Below are 24,924 nucleotides of genomic sequence, written 5' to 3'. Positions count from 1 at the left end.
ACACACACACACATTACACTCCCCACACACACTCACCCCAGCCGCACACACACATTACACTCCCCACACACACTCATCCCAGCCGCACACACACATTACACTCCCCACACACACTCATCCCAGCCGCACACACACATTACACTCCCCGCACACACTCATCCCAGCCGCACACACACATTACACTCCCCACACACACTCATCCCAGCCGCACACACACATTACACTCCCCACACACACTCATCCCAGCCGCACACACATTACACTCCCCACACACACTCATCCCAGCCACACACACACATTACACTCCCCACACACACTCATCCCAGCCGCACACACACATTACACTCCCCACACACACTCATCCCAGCCGCACACACACATTACACTCCCCACACACACTCATCCCAGCCGCACACACACATTACACTCCACACACACACTCATCCCAGCCGCACACACATTACACTCCCCACACACACTCATCCCAGCCGCACACACACATTACACTCCCCACACACACTCATCCCAGCCCCACACACACATTACACTCCCCACACACACTCATCCCAACCGTACACACACATTACACTCCCCACACACACTCATCAAAGCCGCACACACACATTACACTCCCCACACACACTCATCCCAGCCACACACACACATTACACTCCCCACACACACTCATCCCAGCCGCACACACATTACACTCCCCACACACACTCATCCCAGCCACACACACACATTACACTCCCCACACACACTCATCCCAGACACACACACACATTACACTCCCCACACACACTCACCCCAGCCGCACACACACATTACACCCCCCACACACACTCATCCCAGCCTCACACACACATTACACTCCCCACACACACTCATCCCAGCCGCACACACACATTACACTCCCCACACACATTCATCCCAGCCGCACAAACACATTACACTCCCCACACACACTCACCCCAGCCGCTCACGCACATTACACACCCCACACACACTCACCCCAGCCGCACATACACATTACACTCCCCACACACACTCACCCCAGCCGCACACGCACATTACACTCCCCACACACACTCATCCCAGCCGCACACACACATTACACTCCCCACACACACTCATTCCAGCCGCACACACACATTACACTCCCCACACACACTCATCCCAGCCGCACACACATTACACTCCCCACACACACTCATCCCAGCCGCACACACACATTACACTCCCCACACACACTCATCCCAGCCGCAAACACACATTACACTCCCCACACACACTCATCCCAGCCGCACACACACATTACACTCCCCACACACACTCATCCCAGCCGCACACACACATTACACTCCCCACACACACTCATCCCAGCCGCACGCATCCATTACACTCCCCACACACACTCATCCCAGCCACACACACACATTACACTCCACAAACACACTCACCCCAGCCACACACACACATTACACTCCCCACACTCTCACCCCAGCCGCACACACACATTACCCTCCCCACACACACTCATCCCAGCCGCACACACACATTACACTCCCCACACACACTCATCCCAGCCGCGCACACACATTACACTCCCCACACACACTCACCCCAGCCGCACAAACACATTACACTCCCCACACACACTCACCCCAGCCGCACATACACATTACACTCCCCGCACACACTCACCCCTGCCGCACAAACACATTACACTCCCCACACACACTCACCCCAGCCGCACATACACATTACACTCCCCGCACACACTCATCCCAGCCGCACACACACATTACACTCCCCACACACACTCATCCCAGCCGCACACACACATTACACTCCCCACACACACTCATCCCAGCCGCACATACACATTACACTCCCCACGCACAATCATCCCAGCCGCACACACACAATACACTCTCCACACACACTCATCCCAGCCGCACACACACATTACACTCCCCACACACACTCACCCCAGCCGCACACACACATTACACTCCCCACACACACTCATCCCAGCCGCACACACACATTACACTCCCCACACACACTCATCCCAGCCGCACACACACATTACACTCCCCACACACACTCATCCCAGCCCCACACACACATTACACTCCCCACACACTTCCCAGCCGCACACACACATTACTCTCCCCAAACACACTCATCCCAGCCACACACACACATTACACTCCCCACACACACTCATCCCAGCCGCACACACACATTACACTCCCCACACACACTCATCCCAGCCGCACACACACATTACACTCCCCACACACACTCATCCCAGCCGCACACACACATTACACTCCCCACACACACTCATCCCAGCCGCACACACACATTACACTCCCCACACACACTCATCCCAGCCGCACACACACATTACACTCCCCACACATACTCATCCCAGCCGCACACACACATTACACTCCCCACACACACTCATCCCAGCCGCACACACATTACATTCCCCACACACACTCATCCCAGCCGCACACACATTACACTCCCCACACACACTCATCCCAGCCGCACACACATTACACTCCCCACACACACTCATCCCAGCCGCACACACATTACACTCCCCACACACACTCATCCCAGCCGCACACACACATTACACTCCCCACACACACTCATCCCAGCCGCACACACACATTACACTCCCCACACACACTCATCCCAGCCGCACACACATTACACTCCCCACACACACTCATCCCAGCCCCACACACACATTACACTCCCCACACACACTCATCACCAGCCGCATACACACATTACACTCCCCACACACACTCATCCCAACCGCACACACACATTACACTCCCCACACACACTCATCCCAGCAGCACACACACATTACACTCCCCACACACACTCATCCCAGCCGCACACACACATTACACTCCCCACACACACTCATCCCAGCCGCACACACACATTACACTCCCCACACACACTCATCCCAGCCGCACACACACATTACACTCCCCACACACACTCATCCCAGCCACACACACACATTACATTCCCCACACACACTCATCCCAGACACACACACACATTACACTCCCCACACACACTCACCCCAGCCGCACACACACATTACACCCCCCACACACACTCATCCCAGCCGCACACACACATTACACTCCCCACACACACTCATCCCAGCCCCACACACACATTACACTCCCCACACACACTCATCCCAGCCGCACACACACATTACACTCCCCACACACACTCATCCCAGCCGCACACACACATTACACTCCCCACACACACTCATCCCAGACGCACACACACATTACACTCCCCGCACACACTCATCCCAGCATCACACACACATTACACTCCCCACACACACTCATCCCAGCCGCACACACACATTACACTCCCCACACACACTCATCCCAGCCACACACACACATTACACTCCCCACACACACTCATCCCAGCCGCACACACATTACACTCCCCACACACACTCATCCCAGCCACACACACACATTACACTCCCCACACACACTCATCCCAGACACACACACACATTACACTCCCCACACACACTCACCCCAGCCGCACACACACATTACACTCCCCACACACACTCATCCCAGCAGCACACACACATTACACTCCCCACATACACTCATCCCAGCCGCACACACACATTACACTCCCCACACACACTCATCCCAGCCGCACACACACATTACACTCCCCACACACACTCATCCCAGCCACACACACACATTACACTCCCCACACACACTCATCCCAGCCGCACACACACATTACACTCCCCACACACACTCATCCCAGCCGCACACACACATTACACTCCCCACACACACGTACCCCAGCCGCACACGCACATTACACTCCCCACACACACTCATCCCAGCCGCACACACACATTACACTCCCCACACACACTCATCCCAGCCGCACACACACATTACACTCCCCACACACACTCATCCCAGCCGCACACACATTACACTCCCCACACACACTCATCCCAGCCGCACACACACATTACACTCCCCACACACACTCATCCCAGCCACACACACACATTACACTCCCCACACACACTCATCCCAGCCGCACACACACATTACACTCCCCACACACACTCATCCCAGCCCCACACACACATTACACTCCCCACACACACTCATCCCAGCCGCACACACACATTACACTCCCCGCACACACTCATCCCAGCATCACACACACATTACACTCCCCACACACACTCATCCCAGCCGCACACACATTACACTCCCCACATACACTCATCCCAGCCACACACACATTACACTCCCCACACACACTCATCCCAGCCGCACACACACATTACACTCCCCACACACACTCATCCCAGCCACACACACACATTACATTCCCCACACACACTCATCCCAGCCGCACACACATTACACTCCCCACACACACTCATCCCAGCCACACACACACATTACACTCCCCACACACACTCATCCCAGCCACACACACACATTACACTCCCCACACACACTCATCCCAGCCTCACACACACATTACACTCCCCACACACACTCATCCCAGCCACACACACACAGTACACTCCCCACACACACTCATCCCAGCCGCACACACATTACACTCCCCACACACACTCACCCCAGCCGCACACACACATTACACTCCCCACACACACTCACCCCAGCCGCACACACACATTACACTCCCCACACACACTCATCCCAGCCTCACACACACATTACACTCCCCACACACACTCATCCCAGCCACACACACACATTACACTCCCCACAGGCTAACTGGTCTGTAGTTCCTTGTTTTCTCTCTCTCTCCTCTTTCAATGCTCTCGGATACATCGGGCTGGATTCTCCGGTTTTGAGGCTGTTCCGGAGGAAGCGTCTGGCCTTAACACCAAACGCACCGATGCTCCGCCCAGTGTGGGGACCAGCAGCCGGCCCGCGTGAAGCCTGGCTTTACCGGAGAATGGCCGGGTCCGTGGCTGCCCATGCCCACGGCGGCGACCCGCATGTTGTATGGCGTGGACCCGGCCTGCGAGATAGTGCCCCCCCACCACCCCCGGACTGCCCACCACCCGTTCCCCCCCCAGCCCCTGCTGAAGCCCCCCCCCAGCGAGCGGAACTCTCATCAACCTTCAGTCCCATTCCCTTTGTCTTTCAGTCAATGACATCTTTGTCAATTTCCACCTACCGCTGGCCCCTCATCCAGCCCCATTGCTGCCCCCCACCCCCCCCACTCCCATTACAGTATAAATCTGACTTTATTTCCGGTTTTCTCTGGCTTTGACAAAGAGTCTACCCCCCCCCCCCGATCCAGCATTTCCCGGTCTGTGTTTCACACTCCAGCATCCGCAGTAATCCGCCAACGTTTGCTGACCCACCCTGATTCTCTGCTGCACCCAAACAGATTCCACATTCTGCTCTGATTCGAGATCCCCCCCCCCCCCCCCCCCCCCCCCCCCCCCAACGACCGGTCTGCTGTTGGGGAGGTGGTAATAGTGTTGTCAGCCGACTGTCAGCTCAGGGATCGTTGGGAATGGACATCAGCAACACCCACAACACATATTCTTGACTGAGCCCCTTTACAGAAAGGCACTGGAGTGGGCGCCGGCAAGATTTACACGGCTGGTTTCCGAAACGTACATGTGGAGACACATCAGGAAAAACTCGACAGGCAGGGGGTCGGAGTCCCCGAGGGGGGGGGGGGGGGGGGGTGTGGAATGACAAACCCCAATACTTCAGGACAGATGCTTCAAACAGCAGATGGCGCCGGAGCTAGGCGACTCTCTGCGAGCTCTTCCCAACAGATCCACTACTTAACTCACAATCGTTCTAATCTTTTCACCTGATGCCGGTGTTATGTAGTTACATTGTGTACCTTGTGTTGCCCTATTATGTATTTTCTTTTATTCCCTTTTCTTCCCATGTACTGAATGATCTGTTGAGCTGCTCGCAGGAAAATACTTTTCACCGTACCTCGGTACACGTGACAATAAACAAAATCTAATCCATTCCAGGGCGATCCTGTCAGGAATGGGGGCCCTGGATCGGCGATATGCTTATCTTTGTCTCTATGAAGCTGAATGGAACAGATGTTAACTGCCGCAAGATCTGACACAAGAGGCCTGGGCCGCAGCGTTCCGCTGGACGCCACTCGGTTTGTGCCCGTGCAGATCTGCGCACAATGGCTCAGAAAGAGGTTGAAGGGTGAAGTCATAAAATGAGTAACAACGACACAGAAAGGCAGGTTGGACAAAGCTTAATCACGCGCTGGGAACTCACCAGTAAATAATGGGCTTGGGCTCCCCCAGCACGCACACAGTCAAACTGATGTTCTGTCCCTCTACTGCAACTTGATCACTCAGGGGTACCTACAGAAATACAGCCGACACCAGTCAACAAACCTCGGCTGGGCTACAAACAACAGGCAAGAGACAGGCAGGGTGATTAAACTCTCCCTGAGCTTTAACATTAGGAAATAAACCTTTCACTGTTATCACTGAGAGACTTATACACAGGATGAGGTGTGAAACCCCTCAGAGGGAGAGTTTCGTTTTTTTAATTCATTCAGAGGATGTGGGCGTCGCTGGTTAGGTCAGTGTTTATTGCCTATCTCTAGTTGCCCTTCAGAAGGTGGGGGTGAGCCGCCGTCTTGAACCGCTGCAGTCCCTGAGGTGTAGGTACACCCACTGTGCTGTTAGGGAGGGAGTTCCAGGACTTGGTCCCAGTGACAGTGAAGGAACGGCCGATATATTTCCAAGTCAGGGTGGTGAGTGACTTGGAGGGGAACCTCCAGGTGGTGGGGTTCCCAGGTATCTGCTACCCTTGTCCTTCTAGATGGTAGTGGTCGTGGGTTTGGAAGGGGCTGCCTAAGGACCTTAGTGAGTTGCTGCAGTGCATCTTGTAGATGGTACACACGGCTGCCACTGTGTGTCGGTGGTGGAGGGAGTGAATGTTTGTGGAAGGGGGAGCAATCAAGCGGGGCTGCTTTGTCCTGGATGGTGTTGAGCTCCTTGAGTGTTGTTGGAGCTGCGCTCATCCAGGCAAGTGGAGAGTATTCCATTACACTCCTGTCCTGTGCCTTGCAGATGGTGGACAGGACTGGTAGTCACAGTATTTATATGGTTGGGTCCAGTTCAGTTTCTGGTCAATGGTAACCCCCAGGATGCTGATAGTGGGGGATTCAGCGATGGGAATGCCATTGAATGTCAAGGAGCGATGATTAGATCCTCTCTTGCAGGAGATGGTCATTGCCTGGTACTTGTGTGGCATGAATGTAACTTACCACTTGTCAGTACCAGCTGGATATTGTCCCAGATGTGGCTGCATTTGGACAGGGACGGCTTCATTATCTGAGGAGTCATGAATGGTGCTGAACATTGTGCAGTCATCCACAAACATCCCCACTTCTGACCTTATGATGGAATGAAGGTCATTGATGAAGCAGCTGAAGATGGTTGGGCCGAGGTCACCACCCTGAGGAACTCCTGCAGTGATGTCCTGGGACTGAGATGATTGACCTCCAACCACCACAACCATCTCCCTTTGTGCCGGGTATGACTCCAACCAGCGGACAGTTTCCCCCCTGATTCCCATTGACTCCAGTTTAGCTCGGGCTCCTTGATGCCACATACGGTCAAGGGCAGTCACTCTCACCTCACTTCTATCATTGAGCTCTTTTGTCCACGTTTGAACCAAGGCTGTAATGAGGTCAGGAGCTGAGTGACCCTGACGGAACCCAAACTGAGTGTCCGTGAGCAGGTTATTGCTGAGTAAGTGCCGCTTGATAGCACTGTTTTTTTCTTTAAATAATTTTTATTGAAATTTTTTGAAAAATATATATCAACAAAACAATAATAACAATAACAATAATAAACACCCCCCCCGGCACCCGTAACAACGCATATAACAAACCCCCCCCCACCCCCCCAACCCCAAAATAAATTAACAATAAGCAAATTAACTTAAACACTATCCCCCTAAAAAAAAACCCTCCCCCCCCCGCCCTCCCCCCCGGGTTGCTGCTGCTGCTGACCTAGTACCTTATCGTTGAGCCAGAAGGTCGAGGAAAGGCTGCCACCTCCTAAAGAACCCTTGTACCGAACCCCTCAGGGCGAATTTGACCCTCTCCAGCTGAATGAATCCCGCCATGTCATTAATCCAGGTCTCCACGCTCGGAGGTCTCGCATCTTTCCACTGCAGCAAGATCCTCCGCCGGGATACTAGGGACGCAAAGGCCAAAACATCGGCCTCTTTTGCCTTCTGCACTCCCGGCTCCACCCCAACCCCAAATATCGCGAGTCCCCAGCCTGGCTGGGGATGGGAAGGTGTCTGACACCCTGGATCCCACCACCCTCGACACCGTCCTCGCCACCCCCTTCCAGAACTCCTCCAGTGCCGGGCATGCCCAGAACATATGGGCATGGTTCGCTGGACTCCCCGAACACCTGACGCACCTGTCTTCGCCCCCAAAGAACCTACTCATCCTAGACCAGGACATGTGGGCCCGGTGCAGCACCTTGAACTGGATGAGACTAAGCCTCGCACATGAAGAGGAGGAGTTCACCCTCTCCAGGGCGTCCGCCCATGTCCCCTCCTCAATCTGGTCCCCCAGCTCCACCTCCCACTTAGCCTTCAGCTCCTCTACCGACGCCTCCTCCACCTCCTGCATCACCTGGTAGATGTCAGACACCTTCCCATCCCCGACCCACACCCCAAAAGCACCCTATCCCTTACCCCCCGCGGGGGCAGCAAAGGGAACCCCTCCACCTGCCGCCTAGCAAACGCCTTGACCTGAAGGTACCTGAACATATTCCCCGGGGGGAGCTCAAACTTGGCTTGATAGCCCTGTTGATGACTCCTTCCATCTCTTTGCTGATGATGGAGAGCAGACTAATAGGGAGGTAATTGGCTGGGTTGGATTTGTCCTGTTTCTTGTGTACAGGACAGACCTGGGCAACTTTGCACATTGCCGGGTAGATGCCGTTGATGCAGCTGTACTGGAACAGCTTGGCTAGGGGTACGGCCAGTTCTGGAGCACAAGTCTTCAGTACTATTGCTGGGATATTGTCAGGGCCCAGAGCTTTTGCAGTATCCAGTACCTTCAGCCGTCCCTTGATATCAAGGGAGTGAACTGAATTGGCTGAAGGCTTACATTAGTGACATTGAGGACCTTCGGAGGAGGATTGGGGCTAAAAGTAGGATTGTGAAGAAACAGTTCTCAACCGTGATCCAGCTGCTATCATTTTCCACCTGCAGTCCGGCCTTACCTGAAAGCTAGGCGGTGCTTTGAAGTGCGTTTCTATGACACTCTGAGGCTCGTACACACACTGTTGCTCACACGTCTCTGGCAGTCTCAGGGCCTGTTTCCCTTTATAGGTTAAATCAACAGGTTCCTCCAAAGGACTGAGGTATTCCTCGTCTGAAGTGATGGGACTGTAGAGCTCAGTGGGAATGGGAAGGGATCGTCGATCCGCAGTCGAGTCTGTGACGTTGCAGAGAGAAATTCATGTTCAGTTTCAGGCAAAACCTCCAACAATTCAGCACAATTACACCTCTCCATTAAGGTCTTGGGAAGTCAGTGTCACTTTTACGCATGGCCCTTCAAGCCTGATCCACTATCATTATGATCAAGGTTGATTATCCAACTCAGTAACCAGTTCCCGCTTTCTCCCCAAAACCTTTGATCCCTTTTAACCCCAAGAGCTACATCTGACTCATTCTTGAAAACACACAGGGCAGGATTCTCCATTTGGGAAACGTCTCCCGCCGGACGAGAATTGCAATCACACGCTCGAGTGATTGGTATGCACTTAGCGATTGGAATGCACTTACCTCTCTTTGATGTGGTTGATGTTTGTAAACATTGGGGTTTCAGCATTTAGGGTCACTCACCCATAAAGGGAGATGAATGATCATAATAATAATCTTATTGTCACAAGGGGCCTCACGGTAGCATGGTGGTTAGCATCAATGCTTCACAGCTCCAGGGTCCCAGGTTCGATTCCCGGCTGGTTCACTGTCTGTGTGGAGTCTGCACATCCTCCCCGTGTCTGCGTGGGTTTCCTCCGGGTGCTCCGGTTTCCTCCCACAGTCCAAAGATGTGCGGGTTAGGTGGATTGGCCATTTTAAATTGCCCGTAGTGTAAGGTTAATGGGGGGATTGTTGGGATACGGGTTACGTGGGTTTAAGTAGGGTGATCATTGCTCGGCACAACATCGAGGACCGAAGGGCCTGTTCTGTGCTGTACTGTTCTAAGTAGGCTTATATTAACACTGCAATGAAGTTACTGTGAAAATCCCCTCGTCGCCCCACTCCAGCGCCTGTTCAGGTACACAGAGGGAGAATTCAGAATGTCCAATTCACCGAACAGCACGTGTTTCGGGACTTGTGGGAGGAAACCGGAGCACCCGGAGGAAACCCACGCAGACACGGGGAGAACGTGCAGACTCCGCACAGACAGTGACCCAAGCCGGGAATCGAACTCGGGACCCTGGCGCTACAGTGCTAACCACTGCGCTGCGGTGCCTTGAATCAAGGCTGCAGCTGTTTTGTGGAAGCTGTCAGTCACAGCTCACTACTCGTAAGTTATGAATGGCTTGCAGCAGGGGGCAGCACGATGGCCTAGTGGTTAGCACAACCGCCTCACGGCGCTGAGGTCCCTGGTTCGATCCCGGCTCTGGGTCACTGTCCGTGTGGAGTTTGCACATTCTCCCCGTGTCTGCGTGGGTTTCGCCCCCACAACCCAAAAATGTGCAGAGTAGGTGGATTGGCCACGCTAAATTGCCCCTTAATTAGAAAAAATAATTGGCTAATCTAAATTTATAAAAAAAAAATGAAAAAAAAATGAATGGCTTGCAGCCAATTGATCTGAGGGATTGAATCACAGGTCACACCTGTTCTGCTTCCAGGAATGGGCACGTGGAGCTTCCAGGTAAGTGCTAAAGCTGTGGCCTTTTTCACTGCCCCTGCCTGGACCGCTCTCTTGCTTCTTTAAGACTCATTTGCATTAATTTACATCCCCCCACTGACGCACAAGGGGGAACTTCAATCCTGCCATGGTGGGTGGGGGGGGGGGGGGGGGGGGCAGATTGGCGCTCGCCAACGCCCGGCACCCATCCCGATTTTTCAATTCTCCGCGGCAACCAGGGCCCTGCTAATCCAGGCCATAATATTTTGCCCTCAACTACTTCCTGTGGTAATGAATTCCACAGGCTCACCACTCTTTGGGTGAAGAAATGTCTCCTTATCTCTGTCCTAATTGGTCTACCCCGTATCCTCACACTGTGACCCCTGGTTCTGGACACACCCATCATTGGAAACATCCTTCCTGCATCTACCCTGTTACAGTTTTATAGGTTTCTATAAAACTCCCCCTCATTCTTTCAAAACCCAGCGAATACAATCCTATCCGACTCAATCTCTCCTCATACGTCAGTCCCGCCATCCCTGGAATCAGCCTGGTAAACCTTCGCTCCACTCCCTCGAGAGCAAGAACATCCTTCCTCAGAGAAGGAGACCAAAACAGCACACAATACTCCCGGTGTGGCCTCACCAAGGCCCTGTACAATTGCAGCAACACATCCCTGCTTCTGTACCCGAACCCTCTTGCAATGAAGGCCAACATACCATCTGCCTTCTTTACTGCCTGCTGTACCTGCATGCTTATATTCAGCGAGTGGTGTACGAGGACACCCAGGTCTCATTGCACTACCTCCTCTCCTAATTTATAGCCATCCAGATAATAATCTGCCATCCTGCTTTAACTACCAAAGTGGATAGCCTCACATTTATCCACAATGATACTGTATCTGCCATGCTTTTGCCTGCAAACTCAGCCTGTCACAGTCACACTGGAGCATCTCTGCATCCTCCTCACAGCTCACCCTCCCACACAACTTCGTGCCATCTGTAAATTTTGGAGCTATTACATGCAGATTTGTTCCCATCCAATTTGGTGTTATAACTGATGGGGAAGATCCCAGAATCCTGGCTCAACAGACCAACTTATACTTTTTTTTAATATAAAAACGTGGAGTCACGGGACCCTCTAATTAGTTTTAACATCAAGAAAGATCAAACATGAAAAAAATGGGATTATGATACAATAAGGGCAGCACGGTAGCATTGTGGATAGCACAATTGCCTCACAGCTCCAGGGTCCCAGGTTCGATTCCGGCTTGGGTCACTGTCCGTGCGGAGTCTGCACGTCCTCCCCGTGTGTGCGTGAGTTTCCTCCGGGTGCTCCGGTTTCCTCCCACAGTCCAAAGACGTGCAGGTTAGGTGGATTGGCCGTGATAAATTACCCTTAGTGGCCAAAATTGCCCTTAGTGCTGGGTGGGGTTACTGGGTTATGGGGATGGGGTGGAGGTGTTGACCTTGGGTAGGGTGCTCTTTCCAAGAGCCGGTGTAGACTCGATGGGCCGAATGGCCTCCTTCTGCACTGTAAATTCTATGAAATTTATGAAACTCCTTAGCTTAACAATGACACACAAATTTCAAGTTTAAGACAAGTTACAAAGTACATCTTAAGCTACAGTGATCTCATTGACACACAAAGTCACTGTTAAGCACACAGGATGACTGTGGTCAGATTCACTCCTCTCTGAACTGAGGTGAATGTCTGAGGGTTTCTCCTCAAACCCCCCTTCCCCCCAGATAATTCTTATACCGCGAGCCACCTTGCCTCACTAAACTCCGGCTTCCACACAAGTGATTTCAAATTCCGCTTTGAAAATTCACACTCTCAAACGGTCTTTTAAATTATACTTCCTGTCCGCCGCATCCATCAAGGTTTTGTTTTCAGGACTTACACTTCTCCCTTCAGGTTTTCTTCGTCTAAAAGACGTTGACGCAAACTCCGAGGTCCAGCCACCTCTTTCCACAATTATTTCAAATGATGTCTCCCAAACTGTATCAGTTTCTCACAAACCTCAGCACTACCGCAAGTATCTTTCTGGCCTCTCATGATTCGATGCCGTTTCAACTCTCTGTGATTTTACTGAACATTAATCTGTTCCCAGTTTCCTGTGTTCCATTAACTCCAGACTTCTTGGAAACTTCTCTTCATTACTCTAGCTTACAGAACTCGCTGGACTTTAGGTTTCCAGCATCTCTTTTCTTGACCATTCGAAATGAAATTAAATGAAATGAAAATCGCTTATTGGCACGAGTAGGCTTCAATGAAGTTACTGTGAAAAGCCCCTAGTCGCCACATTCCGGCGCCTGTTCGGGGAGGCTGCTACGGGCTGTTACGGCCATTCCTCCCTAGTATGGCTTTTATTCCAGCAAGACCGAGAGAATCACAGTTGGAATTGAAACCAACACCCACACATACAAACACCTTTGCCCAGCATGAATCTAACTATAGGTTTTACCCTTGCAGGCACAGAAACATTAAGTTAAAGCCACTTAGAACTATACCTGATTTATAATGTTTACCAACACAATTATTAAAACTACCTTTATTTTCTTAAATGTTCCCTCATCTAAATCATTCAGGCACATTGTGAATAGTTGGGGTCCCAGCAACGATCCCTGTGGTACCCCACTAGTCACTGCCAGCCATTTGCAAATAGAACCATTTATTCCTACTCTTTGTTTCCTATCTGCCACCCAGTTTCCTATCCATCTCAAAATACCACCTCCAGTCCCACGCGCTTTAATTTTCCGCGCTAATCTCTTATGTGGAAACTTGTTGAAAACCTTCTGGAAGTCCAAATAAACCACATCCACTGGTTCCCCCTCGTCACCTCTACTAGTTACATTCTTGAAGAATTCCAGTAGATTTGTCAAGCCTGATTTCCCCTTCATAAATCCATGCCGACTCTGTCCCATCCTGCCACTGCTTTCCGGCAGCACAGTAGCACAGTGGTTAGCACTGTGGCTTCCCAGCGCCAGGGTCCCAGGTTCAATTCCCCGCTGGGTCACTGTCTGTGCGGAGTCTGCACGTCCTCCCCATGTGTGCGTGGGTTTCCTCCGGGTGCTCCGGTTTCCTCCCACAGTCCAAAGGCATGCAGGTTAGGTGGATTGGCCATGATAAATTGGCCTTAGTGTCCAAAAAGGTTAGGAGGGGTTATTGGGTTACGGGGATAGGGTGGCAGTGAGGGCTTAAGTGGGGGTCGGTGCAGACTCGAAGGGCCGAACGGCCTCCTTCTGCACTGCATGTTCTATCATAGAATTTATCATAGAATTTACAGTGCAGAAGGAGGCCATTCGGCCCATTGAGTCTGCACCGGCTCTTGGAAAGAGCACCCTACCCAAGGTCAACACCTCCACCCTATCCCCATAACCCAGTAACCCCACCCAACACTAAGGGCAATTTTGGACACTAAGGGCAATTTATCATGGCCAATCCACCTAACCTGCACATCTTTGGACTGTGGGAGGAAACCGGAGCACCCGGAGGAAACCCACGCACACACGGGGAGGATGTGCAGACTCCGCACAGACAGTGACCCAAGCTGGAATCGAACCTGGGACCCTGGAGCTGTGAAGCAATTGTGCTATCCATAATGCTACCGTGCCGCCCCTATGTTTTATGTTCTTTCCAAGTGTTCTGCTGTGAAATCTTTTATGTTGGACTCTATAATTTTCCCCATTTCTGATGTCAGGCAGACTGGTCTATAATTCCCTGTTTTCTCTCCACCTCCCCCCTGAGCCACTGGCAATTCAGGAGAGTTCTCTTTGCCTGCAGAGTGGTGGGAATGTGGGACTCACTACCATGGAGGTAAATATGACTATTCCCAAATTTGCAGCTAAAATCTCCCAATTATCATTCTGAACCCTCTTGAGAGCCCTCACATGTGACCAGGCTGGATGCAATACAATAGTCAATAGTTGTGGCCTAACTATGTTCCGTTTCCCTGCCACCAGAGGAAACATTTCCCCTCGATCCACCCCAGCAACTCCTTTAATCATCTTCAGTACTTCAATTGGATCATCCCATACTAGAGAGGAATGAGTGGCTGGTGAGGGGATTGGGGTGCGGCTGATTAGGGGAGTGGGGGAATGGAGATACGGGAGGGGCTGGGTGGTGGAGTTAGGATGATGGGGAAGGGCTCACTGGGGGCTCGGGTGATCAGGGAACGGCTGAGTAGGGCGATTGGGTGGTGGGGAGGAGGCTGGGTGATGGGGGAGGGGCTGGGCAATAGAGAGGGTAAGGGCGATGGCAAAGGCGGGCTGTAGGGGAGGGACTGGGTGGTGGGGGAGGAGTCTGGGTGATGGGGGATGTCAGGAAGGGCGTGGTCTTGAGGAGGGGTGGGTGATCAGTGAGGGTCTGGGTGATGGGGGAGGGTCTGGGTGATGGCGAAGGGGCTGGGTAAATATGGAGGGGCTGGGTGATGGGGGAGGGGCTGGGTGACAGGAACGGTATGGGTGATGGGGAGGGGCTGGGTGATGGGGAGGGGCTCGGTGATGGGAAGGGGCTGGGTGATGGGGAGGGGCTGGGTGATGGGGAGGAGCTCGGTGATGGGGAGGGGCTGGGTGATGGGGAGGGGCTGGGTGATGGGGAGGGGCTTGGTGATGGGGAGGGGCTGGGTGATGGGGACGGGTTAGGTGATGGGAAGGGGCTGGGTAATGGGGAGGGGCTGGGTGATGGGGAGGGTCTGGGTGGGGGTAGGGGCTGGGTGGGGGGTAGGGTCTGGGTGATGGGGAGGGGCTGTGTGATGGGGAGGGGCTGTGTGATGGGGAGGGGCTTGGTGACTGGGACGGTCTGGATGGGGGGGAGGGTTTGGGTGGGGGGAGGGGCTGGGTGATGGGGAGGGGCTGGGTGATGGGGAGGGTCTGGGTGATGGGGAGGGGCTGTGTGATGGGGAGGGTCTGGGTGAGGTGGTCTTGGTGGTGGGGGAGATTCTGGGTGATGGGAAAGGGGGAGGTGTTGGATGATGGTTTGGGGTTTTGATGGGGGAGGGTCTGGGTGATGGGTGATGGGGAGGGGCTGGGAGGGGGAGGAGCTAGGTTGGGGGGAGGGGCTGGGTGATGGGGAGGGGCTGGGTTGGGGGGAGGGTCTGGGTGGGGGGGTCTGTGTGGGGGGAGGGTCAGGGTGATGGGAAAGTGGGGGGGGTGTTGGATGATGGTTTGGGGTTTTGATGGGGGAGGGGCTGGGTGATGGGTGAGGATCTGGGTGATGGGGAGGGGCTGGGAGGGGGGAGGGGCTAGGTGGGGGGGAGGGGCTGGGTGATGGGGGAGGGGCTGGGTTGGGGGAGGGTCTGGGTGGGGGGGTCTGTGTGGGGGAGGGTCAGGGTGATGGGAAAGTGGGGGGGTGTTGGATGATGGTTTGGGGTTTTGATGGGTGAGGATCTGGGTGATGGGGAGGGGCTGGGAGGGGGGAGGGGCTAGGTGGGGGGGAGGGGCTGGTGATGGGGGAGGGGCTGGGTTGGGGGGAGGGTCTGGGTGGGGGGGGTCTGTGTGGGGGGAGGGTCAGGGTGATGGGAAAGTGGGGGGTGTTGGATGATGGTTTGGGGTTTTGATGGGGGAGGGGCTGGGTGATGGGTGAGGATCTGGGTGATGGGGGAGGGGCTGCGAGGGGGAGGGTCAGAGTGATGGGAGGGGCTGGGTGATAGGGGAGGGTCTGGGTGGGGGGGTCTGGGTGGGGGAGGGTCTGGGTGATGGGAAAGGGGGAGGTGTTGGATGATGGTTTGGGGTTTTGATGGGGGAGGGGCTGGGTGATGGGTGATGGGGAGGGGCTGGGAGGGGGAGGGGCTAGGTGGGGGGGAGGGGCTGGGTGATGGGGAGGGGCTGGGAGGGGGAGGGGCTAGGTGTGGGGGAGGGGCTGGGTGATGGGGGAGGGGCTGGGTTGGGGGGAGGGTCTGGGTGGGGGGGGTCTGTGTGGGGGGAGGGTCAGGGTGATGGGAAAGTGGGGGGGGGGGTGTTGGATGATGGTTTGGGGTTTTGATGGGGGTGGGTGGGATCAGTGCAGTAGATAAGTGTACTCCCGGCAGAGGCAGAATCATCCATTACATAGAACATAGAACAGTACAGCACTGTACAGGCCCTTCGGCCACAATGTTGTGCAAAACTAGTCTGAAACTAAGATCAAATCAACCTACTCCCAATCATTCCAGTGCACTCCATATGCCTATCCAATAGCCGCTTGAAAGTTCCTAAAGTGTCCGACTCCACTATCACAGCAGGCAGTCCATTCCATGCACCATCCACTCTCTGAGTAAAGAACCTACCTCGGATATCCCTCCTATATCTCCCACCCTGAACCTTATAGTTATGTCCCCTTGTAACAGCTACATCTACCCGAGGAAATAGTCTCTGAACGTCCACTCTATCTATCCATCTCATCATCTTATAAACCTTGATTAAGTCACCTCTCATCCTCCTTCGCTCCAATGAGAAAAGCCCTAGCTCCCTCAACCTCATCATAAGACCTACCCTCCAAACCAGGCAGCATCTTGGTAAATCTCCTTTGCACCCTTTCCAATGCTTCCACATCTTTCCTATAATGAGGTGACCAGAACTGCACACAATACTCCAAATGTGGTCTCACCAGGGTCTTGTACATTTGCAGCATAACCTCACGGCTCTTAAACTCAATACCCCTGTTAATAAACGCTAACACACTATAGGCTTTCTTCACGGCTCTATCCACTTGGGTGGCAACTTTCAGAGATCTGTGGACATGAACTCCGAGATCTCTCTGCTCCTCCACATTCCTCAGAACCCTGCCGTAAACCCTGTAATCCGCATTCAAATTTGTCCGACCAAAACGAATCACGTCGCACTTATCAGGGTTAAACTCCATCTGCCACTTTTCAGCCCAGCTCTGCATCCTATCAATGTCTCTTTGCAGCCTACAACAGCCCTCCACATTATCCACTACTCCACCAATCTTGGTGTCATCAGCAAACTTACTGACCCACCCTTCAGCCCCCTCCTCCAAGTCATTGATAAAAATCACAAATAGCAGAGGACCCAGCACTGATCCCTGTGGTACACTGCTGGTGACTGGGCTCCAGGATGAAAATTTACCATCTCCCACCACCCTCTGTCTTCTATGTGATAGCCAGTTACTTATCCAATTGACCAAAATTCCCTCTATGCCACACCTCCTTACTTTCTGCATGAGCCGACCTTGGGCACCTTATCAAACGCCTAACTAAAATCCATGTATACGACATCAACTGCTCTACCTTCATCTTATGTAATTAATTACCTCCTCAAAGGATACAAGCAAACTTGTGAGGCAAGTCTTACCCCTCACAAATCCGTGCTGACTATCCTGGATTAAGCTGTATCTTTCCAAATGATCATAAATCCTATCCTTCAGGACCTTTTCCAATAATTTACCTGTGACCGAAGTGAGACTAACCGGCCTATAATTCCCAGGGTTATACCTATTCCCTTTCTTGAACAAGGGGACAACATTCGCCTCTCTCCAATCTTCTGGCACTATCTGGGCAGCACGGTAGCATGGTGGTTAGCATAAATGCTTCACAGCTCCAGGGTCCCAGGTTCGATTCCCGGCTGGGTCACTGTCTGTGTGGAGTCTGCACGTCCTCCCCGTGTGTGCATGGGTTTCCTCCGGGTGCTCCGGTTTCCTCCCACAGTCCAAAGATGTGCGGGTTAGGTGGATTGGCCATGCTAAATTGCCCGTAGTGTCCTAATAGTAAGGTTAAGGGGGGGAGTTGTTGGGTTACGGGTGGATACGTGGGTTTGAGTAGGGTGATACGTGGGCCTCACGGTAGCATGGTGGTTAGCATCAATGCTTCACAGCTCCAGGGTCCCAGGTTCGATTCCCGGCTGGGTCACTGTCTGCACGTCCTCCCCGTGTGTGCGTGGGTTTCCTCCGGGTGCTCCGGTTTCCTCCCACAGTCCAAAGATGTGCGGGTTAGGTGGATTGGCCATGCTAAATTGCCCGTAGTGTAAGGTTAATGGGGGGATTGTTGGGTTACGGGTATACGGGTTACGTGGGTTTAAGCAGGGTGATCATTGCTCGGCACAACATCGAGGGCCGAAGGGCCTGTTCTGTGCTGTACTGTTCTATGTTCTATGTTCTATTCCTATAGGCAGTGAGGACATAAAGATCAAAGCCAAAGGCTCTGCAATCTCATCCCTCGTCTCCCAAAGAATCCTAGGATATATCCCATCAGGCCCAGGGGACTTATCTATCCTCAGGCTTCTCAAAATTTCTAACACATCTTCCTTCCGAATATCTACCTCCTCCAGCCTACCAGCCTGTATCACACTATCCTCCTCAACAACATGGCCCCTCTCCTTTGTGAACACTGAAGAAAAGTATTCATTTAGGGCCTCTCCAATATCTTCAGACTCCATGCTAAGGGGCTGGTTTAGCACACTGGGCTAAATCGCTGGCTTTGAAAGCAGACCCAGGCAGGCCAGCAGCACGGTTCAATTCCCGTACCAGCCTCCCCTGAACAGGCGCCGGAATGTGGCGACTAGGGGCTTTTCACAGTAACTTTATTTGAAGCCTACTCATGATAATAAGCGATTTTCATTTTTAAAAAAATTTTCATGAACAATATCCCACTACTGTCCTTGACCAGCCCTACCCTCACCCTGGTCATTCTTTTATTCCTCACATAAGTGTAAAAAAGCCTTGGGGTTTTCCTTGATCCTACCCGCCAAGGACTTCTCATGCCCCCTCCTAGCTCTCCTAAGCCCTTTCTTGAGCTCCTTCCTAGCTATCTTGTAACCCTCAAGTGCCCTAACTGAACCTTGTTTTCCCATCCTTACATAAGCCCCCTTCTTCCTCTTGACGAGACATTCAACCTCTTTTGTAAACCATGGTTCCCTCACTCGACCATTTCCTCCCTGCCTGACAGGGACATACATCTCAAGGACACGCAGTATTTGCTCTTTGAACAAGCTCCACATTTCAATTGTACCTGTCCCTGACAGTTCCTGTTTCCATCTTATGCTCCCCAATTCTTGCCTAATCGCATCGTAATTACCCCTCCCCCAATAGTTTGCATGCGAGGGATTTCCCTTTCGGGGGCAACTAGTGATGGGCAATAAATACCTCCCCAGCCAGCGATGCCCAAAGCCCGGGAATGATTTTCTTTTAAAAGCGATCATCTCGCTGTGTGTGAATGTGCGAGGGAGACGTTGCATTTCTGTAGCGCCTTTCACAACCTGCAGCTGTCCCAAAGTGTTTCACAGCCAGTGAAGTGTTGTGAACAACAACGACAACAGGGGTTTATAAAGGCCCTTAAATTTACTGATGCCATATCAGCCTCTTCACAGGATGGTTATTGGACACTGAGCCAGAGAAATTGGCATTCGGACAGGGGATCAAACGTTCTGTCACAGCGGTAGGTTTTAAGAATTGCTTTTCAGGGGGGCTGTGTCATCGTTGTAATGCAGATCAAATCTCACACCCACTTCCAAAATCCTCGAATCGTTCTGCGAGAAGCCCCCACCCTAACTCTCTCGTCCGTCAGGCACAGCTCTTACCAGGCTTGGGATGAGCGAAGATGGAGTCGACGCCAGAGCTGACCTCTCATCTCTCTGGAATTCATTTCTGGGACTAATTAACAAAACAAAACGCTGGAACAGAGCGGCGTGTCCGGGCCACAGACTCGGCCACTTAAAACCCCGGCACAGAGCCTCTTGAGCGAGGAGGGGTCAGCCCGGTGACCCCACAGTGTGGCTGTCATTCTTCAATGGTGAATGAAAACGAAAACTCCGTGCCAAATGTTTAATTTTCCCAGGCAGTAACTCTGGCAGCTCCAAACGCCAGGATAAAAATAGTCAGGCAGGGATCTGGAGATTGCAATCAGAGTTACAGACTGAATTTAAAGACGCTCTCAGTCTGAGAAGCAGCTCTTCCTTATTTAGGGAGCGGGATTGGTCTGATACAGTGGGCCGGGCTGGAGAATGCTGAGGAATTTCCCTCAGCCCCCGGATAGATCCCAACTTGGGGGTGGAGGGGACAGGCAGACTTCGAATGAGGGCAGGAACAGTGACGGACGAGTCGCTGCCAGGAATGCCTGGCATCGCATTTCTCTATTTGAATCCAAAGACAATTCCAGTCACCCACCCAGCGAGGGGGGAGCAGGAGGAGGAGCAGGAAGGGGTGACACGGGAAAAGGGGCGTGCTCAGATAGAAAGACACTTCAGGAATCTTTTCCTGGCTATTGTGGGGACAACTTTAATAAGCTGGCAATAGATAGCCAGAGACACGCGTTGTTCTGACCCCAGATTGTGGATACGTACTACAGTCGCTCCAAGGGTGCCCACCGTGGTTCAGGGTGGGCAGGGGGAGGGGAGGGGCTGCAGGGGGAGGGGAGGGCTGCAGGAGGAGGGGCTGCAGGGGGAGGGGCTGCAGGGGGAGGAAGGGGCTGCAGGCAAAGGGGAGGGGCTGCAGGGGGAGGGGGAGGGGCTGCAGGAGGAGGGGCTGCAGGAGGAGGGGCTGCAGGAGGTGAGGACTGCAGGGGGAGGTGCTGCAGGGGGAGGGGGAGGTGCTGCAGGGGGAGGTGCTGCAGGGGGAGGGGCTGCAGGGGGAGGTGCTGCAGGGGGAGGGGCTGCAGGAGGAGGGGATGCAAGGGGAGGGGAAGTAGGGGGAGGGGGAGGGGCTGCAGGAGGAGGGGCTGCAGGGAGAGGGGCTGCAGGGGCAGGGGGGAGGGGAGGGGCTGCAGGGGCAGGGAGGAGGGGGAGGGGCTGCAGGGGCAGGGAGGAGGGGGAGGGGAGGGGCTGCAGGGGGAGGGGGAGGGGCTGCAGGGAGAGGGGCTGCAGGGGGAGGGGCTGCAGGAGGAGGGGGAGGGGCTACAGGGAGGCTGCAGGGGGAGGGGAGGGGCTGCAGGGGGAGGGGCTGCATGAGGAGGTGAGGGCTGCAGGGGAGGGGCTACAGGGGAGGGGCTGCAGGAGGAGGGGTACAGGGGGAGGGGCTGCAGGGGCAGGGGGAGGGGCTACAGGGGAGGGGCTGCAGGGGGAGGGGCTACAGGGGGAGGTGAGGGGGAGGGGGAGGGGGAGGGGAGGGCTACAGGGGGAGGTGCTGCAGCGGGAGGGGGGCAGGGGCTGCAGGGGGAGGGGGAGGGGCTGCAGGGGAGGGGGGAGGGACTGCAGGGGTAGGGGCTGCAGGGGGAGGTGAGGGGCTGTCAGTATTCTCACCTTTGAACCAGAAGCTTGCAGATTCCAATTGAGTTTTTATTTGAGTGCTTCGTTGCTGGGAGAGTTGGCCAAGGTGGGACCGTCTTTCTGACCGTCGGATTTGGAGGGCCTTGTGAAGATTCCGCTGGTGGGACTTCAAAGAATCATATAATTTACAGAGCACAAGGAGGCCATTCAGCCCATCGAGTCTGCACTGGCCTTGGATAGGGCACCCTACCCAAGCCCACACCTCCACCCTATCCCTGTAACCCAGTAACCCCACTTAACCTATTTGGACACTAAGGGGCAATTTAGCATGGCCAATCCACCTAACCTGCCAGTCTTTGGACTGTGGGAGGAAACCCACGCAGACACGGGGAGAACGTGCAGACTCCGCACAGACAGTGACCCAAGCCGGGAATCGAACCTGGGTCCCTGGAGCTGTGAAGCAACAGTGCTAACCACTGTGCTACCGTGCTGCCCCCAGTGCCTCTCCAGTACTTCGAGGTGCTGGGCAGGACGTGTCGTCTGACACCACACACCCGGAGCAACTGCTCCACTCGGAACTCAGTGGCAGAGGGAGACTCCCAGAAGGCAGTGCAAACACTTTAGGGATGTCCTGAAGTCACCTGTGAGCCGGTTAAACATTCCCTCCGACCCATGGGGGAGCCTGGTCCTGCCACTGACCAAAGTGGAGGAAGGCTCGGGAACACAGCGTGACACCTTGGCCGGGATTCTCCGACCCTGCTCCTGGTCGGAGAATCCCCGGGGAGAGGAGCGAATGCCAACCGCCGCTCCCGACGCCGGCTTCCCGATTCTCCGGAGCCGTTTTTCGGGCGGCCGTCGGGATACCCGGCACGCTGGTCGGGGGCCGTTGACAGTGGTCCTCCCCCGGCGATTCTCGAGCCCCCGATGGGCCGGGTGGCCGACGGGTTTGGCCGAGTCTCACCGCGTGGATTACTCACCTCCCACACAGTGGGGCATGGTGGGTGAGTGTGCGGGGGCCGTCCTGGGGGGGGGGGGGGGGGGATCTGACCCCAGGCGGGGGGTCCCCCACGGTGACCTGGCCCGCGATTTACTCCGTTCCGGAGAAGGGAAGACCCCCGTATGCGCGAATATACGCCGCCCATTCGGCGGCGGCTGGAGCTGCGGGGACCACTCCGGAACCAACCTAGCCCCCTAGAAAGGGGTGAATTCCTCACCTTCCGGGGGGGGGGCCTTTGACGCCGGAGTGGTTAGCGCCGGTTGTCATGGCGGCGTGGGGACATAGCCCCTTTATTGGAGAATCCCGCCCCTTCTCAGGGACGTGTAGAGGTGAAGTCGAGATGTCGGATGTGTCAGGCACATACCCTCAAAAATCCCACCAGCCCTACCCTTCAATGCCTCCTGCCCCACAGGCAGCAGAATCTCTCACTGGACTGACCAACCATCCCAGAACCCATCAAACCAGAGTGGGAGCACGTCACCCTTCATCCCGAGGGACAGCCAAAGTTGATTTAACCGTGCGCTCTCCCTCAACTATCCCATTTAACACTTTTAATTCCCAGTGCACATTAAACTCTATTTTTCCTCCTGAACTGAAAGATTTAAATCCATCCCACTGTCCTGTATTATCGATCCTGTCTACTCGTCTATTATCTGTGAACTGGGGCCTTTATTTGCCTGTTAATTGCTGTGGGCTCGATGGTCAGGGGCTGTTTAGCTCACAGGGCTAAATCGCTGGCTTTAAAGCAGACCAAGCAGGCCAGCAGCACGGTTTGATTCCCGTACCAGCCTCCCCGAACAGGTGCCGGAATGTGGCGACTAGGGGCTTTTCACAGTAACTTCATTTGAAGCCTACTCGTGACAATAAGCGATTTACGTACTTACGTCAGGGCAGACTGTCAGGGCTGCAATGCACAGGCCCTGCACAGTGACTCCTGCCAGGACCAGACCCGCTGCCCCCATCCACGAAACCAAATCAGCCTCCCCACCGGCCCCTCAGCAAACACCTAGAAGCGGGCACAATGAAGTCGGGGTGCACAGGATGATCCCAAGCTGACATCATCCAAAGTTACAGAGTTGTCATGGCATGAAAGAAGGCCATTTGGCCCATCAAGTGTATGCTGGTTCTCCTTCAAGCGATCCATTCCCAAGCGTATCCCCCTCAAGTCCCGTCCAATTCGCTTTTCGAACCATTCACCATCTCCGTATCCACCCTGCTCGTGGGCGGCGGGTTCCAGTTCCTTGCCACTCGCTGGGTAGAAACGTTCTCCCTCACCTCTACCCGCCCATCCCCTGCCCAAAATCTTAAATCTGTGGCCTCCTCGTCCCTGTACCATCGGCCGATTTGTCCACCTTATCTACACCTGTCATTATCTCGATTGCCTTGGTCAAATCCTTCGCTCCAGCGGAAAACAGTCTCAGCTTCTCCGACCCTAACCTCTGAGGTAAAACCCGTCAGCCCTGGAACCATTCTGGTAAAGTCCCGAAAGACGTGCTGTTAGGTGAACTTGGACATTCTGAATTCTCCCTCCATGTACCCGAACAGGCGCCGGAATGTGGCGACTAGGGGCTTTTCACAGTAACTTCATTGCAGTGTTAATGTAAGCCTACTGGTGACACTAATAAATATTATTATTATAATCTCCTCCGCACCCTCACTTTCGTCCTGAAGTGCGGTGACCAGAACTGGATACAATACTCAATTTGCGGCCTAACCTATAAGGCTTCAGCCTTTAGCCGAGGTTCTATCTTCTGGATAAGCTCCCACGGCCCTACTTCGAAGTAC

General features: G+C 54.0%; 1 protein-coding gene across 1 annotated transcript in view; it reads right to left on the bottom strand.

Annotated features, from left to right (window-relative positions):
- The window catches only part of spega (striated muscle enriched protein kinase a), a 462,850-nt gene that overhangs the window by 232,566 nt on the left and 205,360 nt on the right, over positions 1-24,924 (bottom strand). The window contains exons 7-8 of the mRNA XM_038790314.1: positions 9,365-9,579; positions 6,378-6,466 (exon numbers count right to left, since the gene is read on the bottom strand). Of these exons, the coding sequence (XP_038646242.1) occupies positions 6,378-6,466; positions 9,365-9,579 (304 nt within the window). The remainder of the gene's footprint in view (positions 1-6,377; positions 6,467-9,364; positions 9,580-24,924) is intronic.

The sequence above is a fragment of the Scyliorhinus canicula genome, chromosome 2 (genome assembly GCF_902713615.1).
Source record: "Scyliorhinus canicula chromosome 2, sScyCan1.1, whole genome shotgun sequence".
Classification (NCBI taxonomy): domain Eukaryota; kingdom Metazoa; phylum Chordata; class Chondrichthyes; order Carcharhiniformes; family Scyliorhinidae; genus Scyliorhinus; species Scyliorhinus canicula.
Note: the sequence above shows the minus strand (reverse complement) of the source record. Positions and strands in the feature narration are given on the sequence as shown.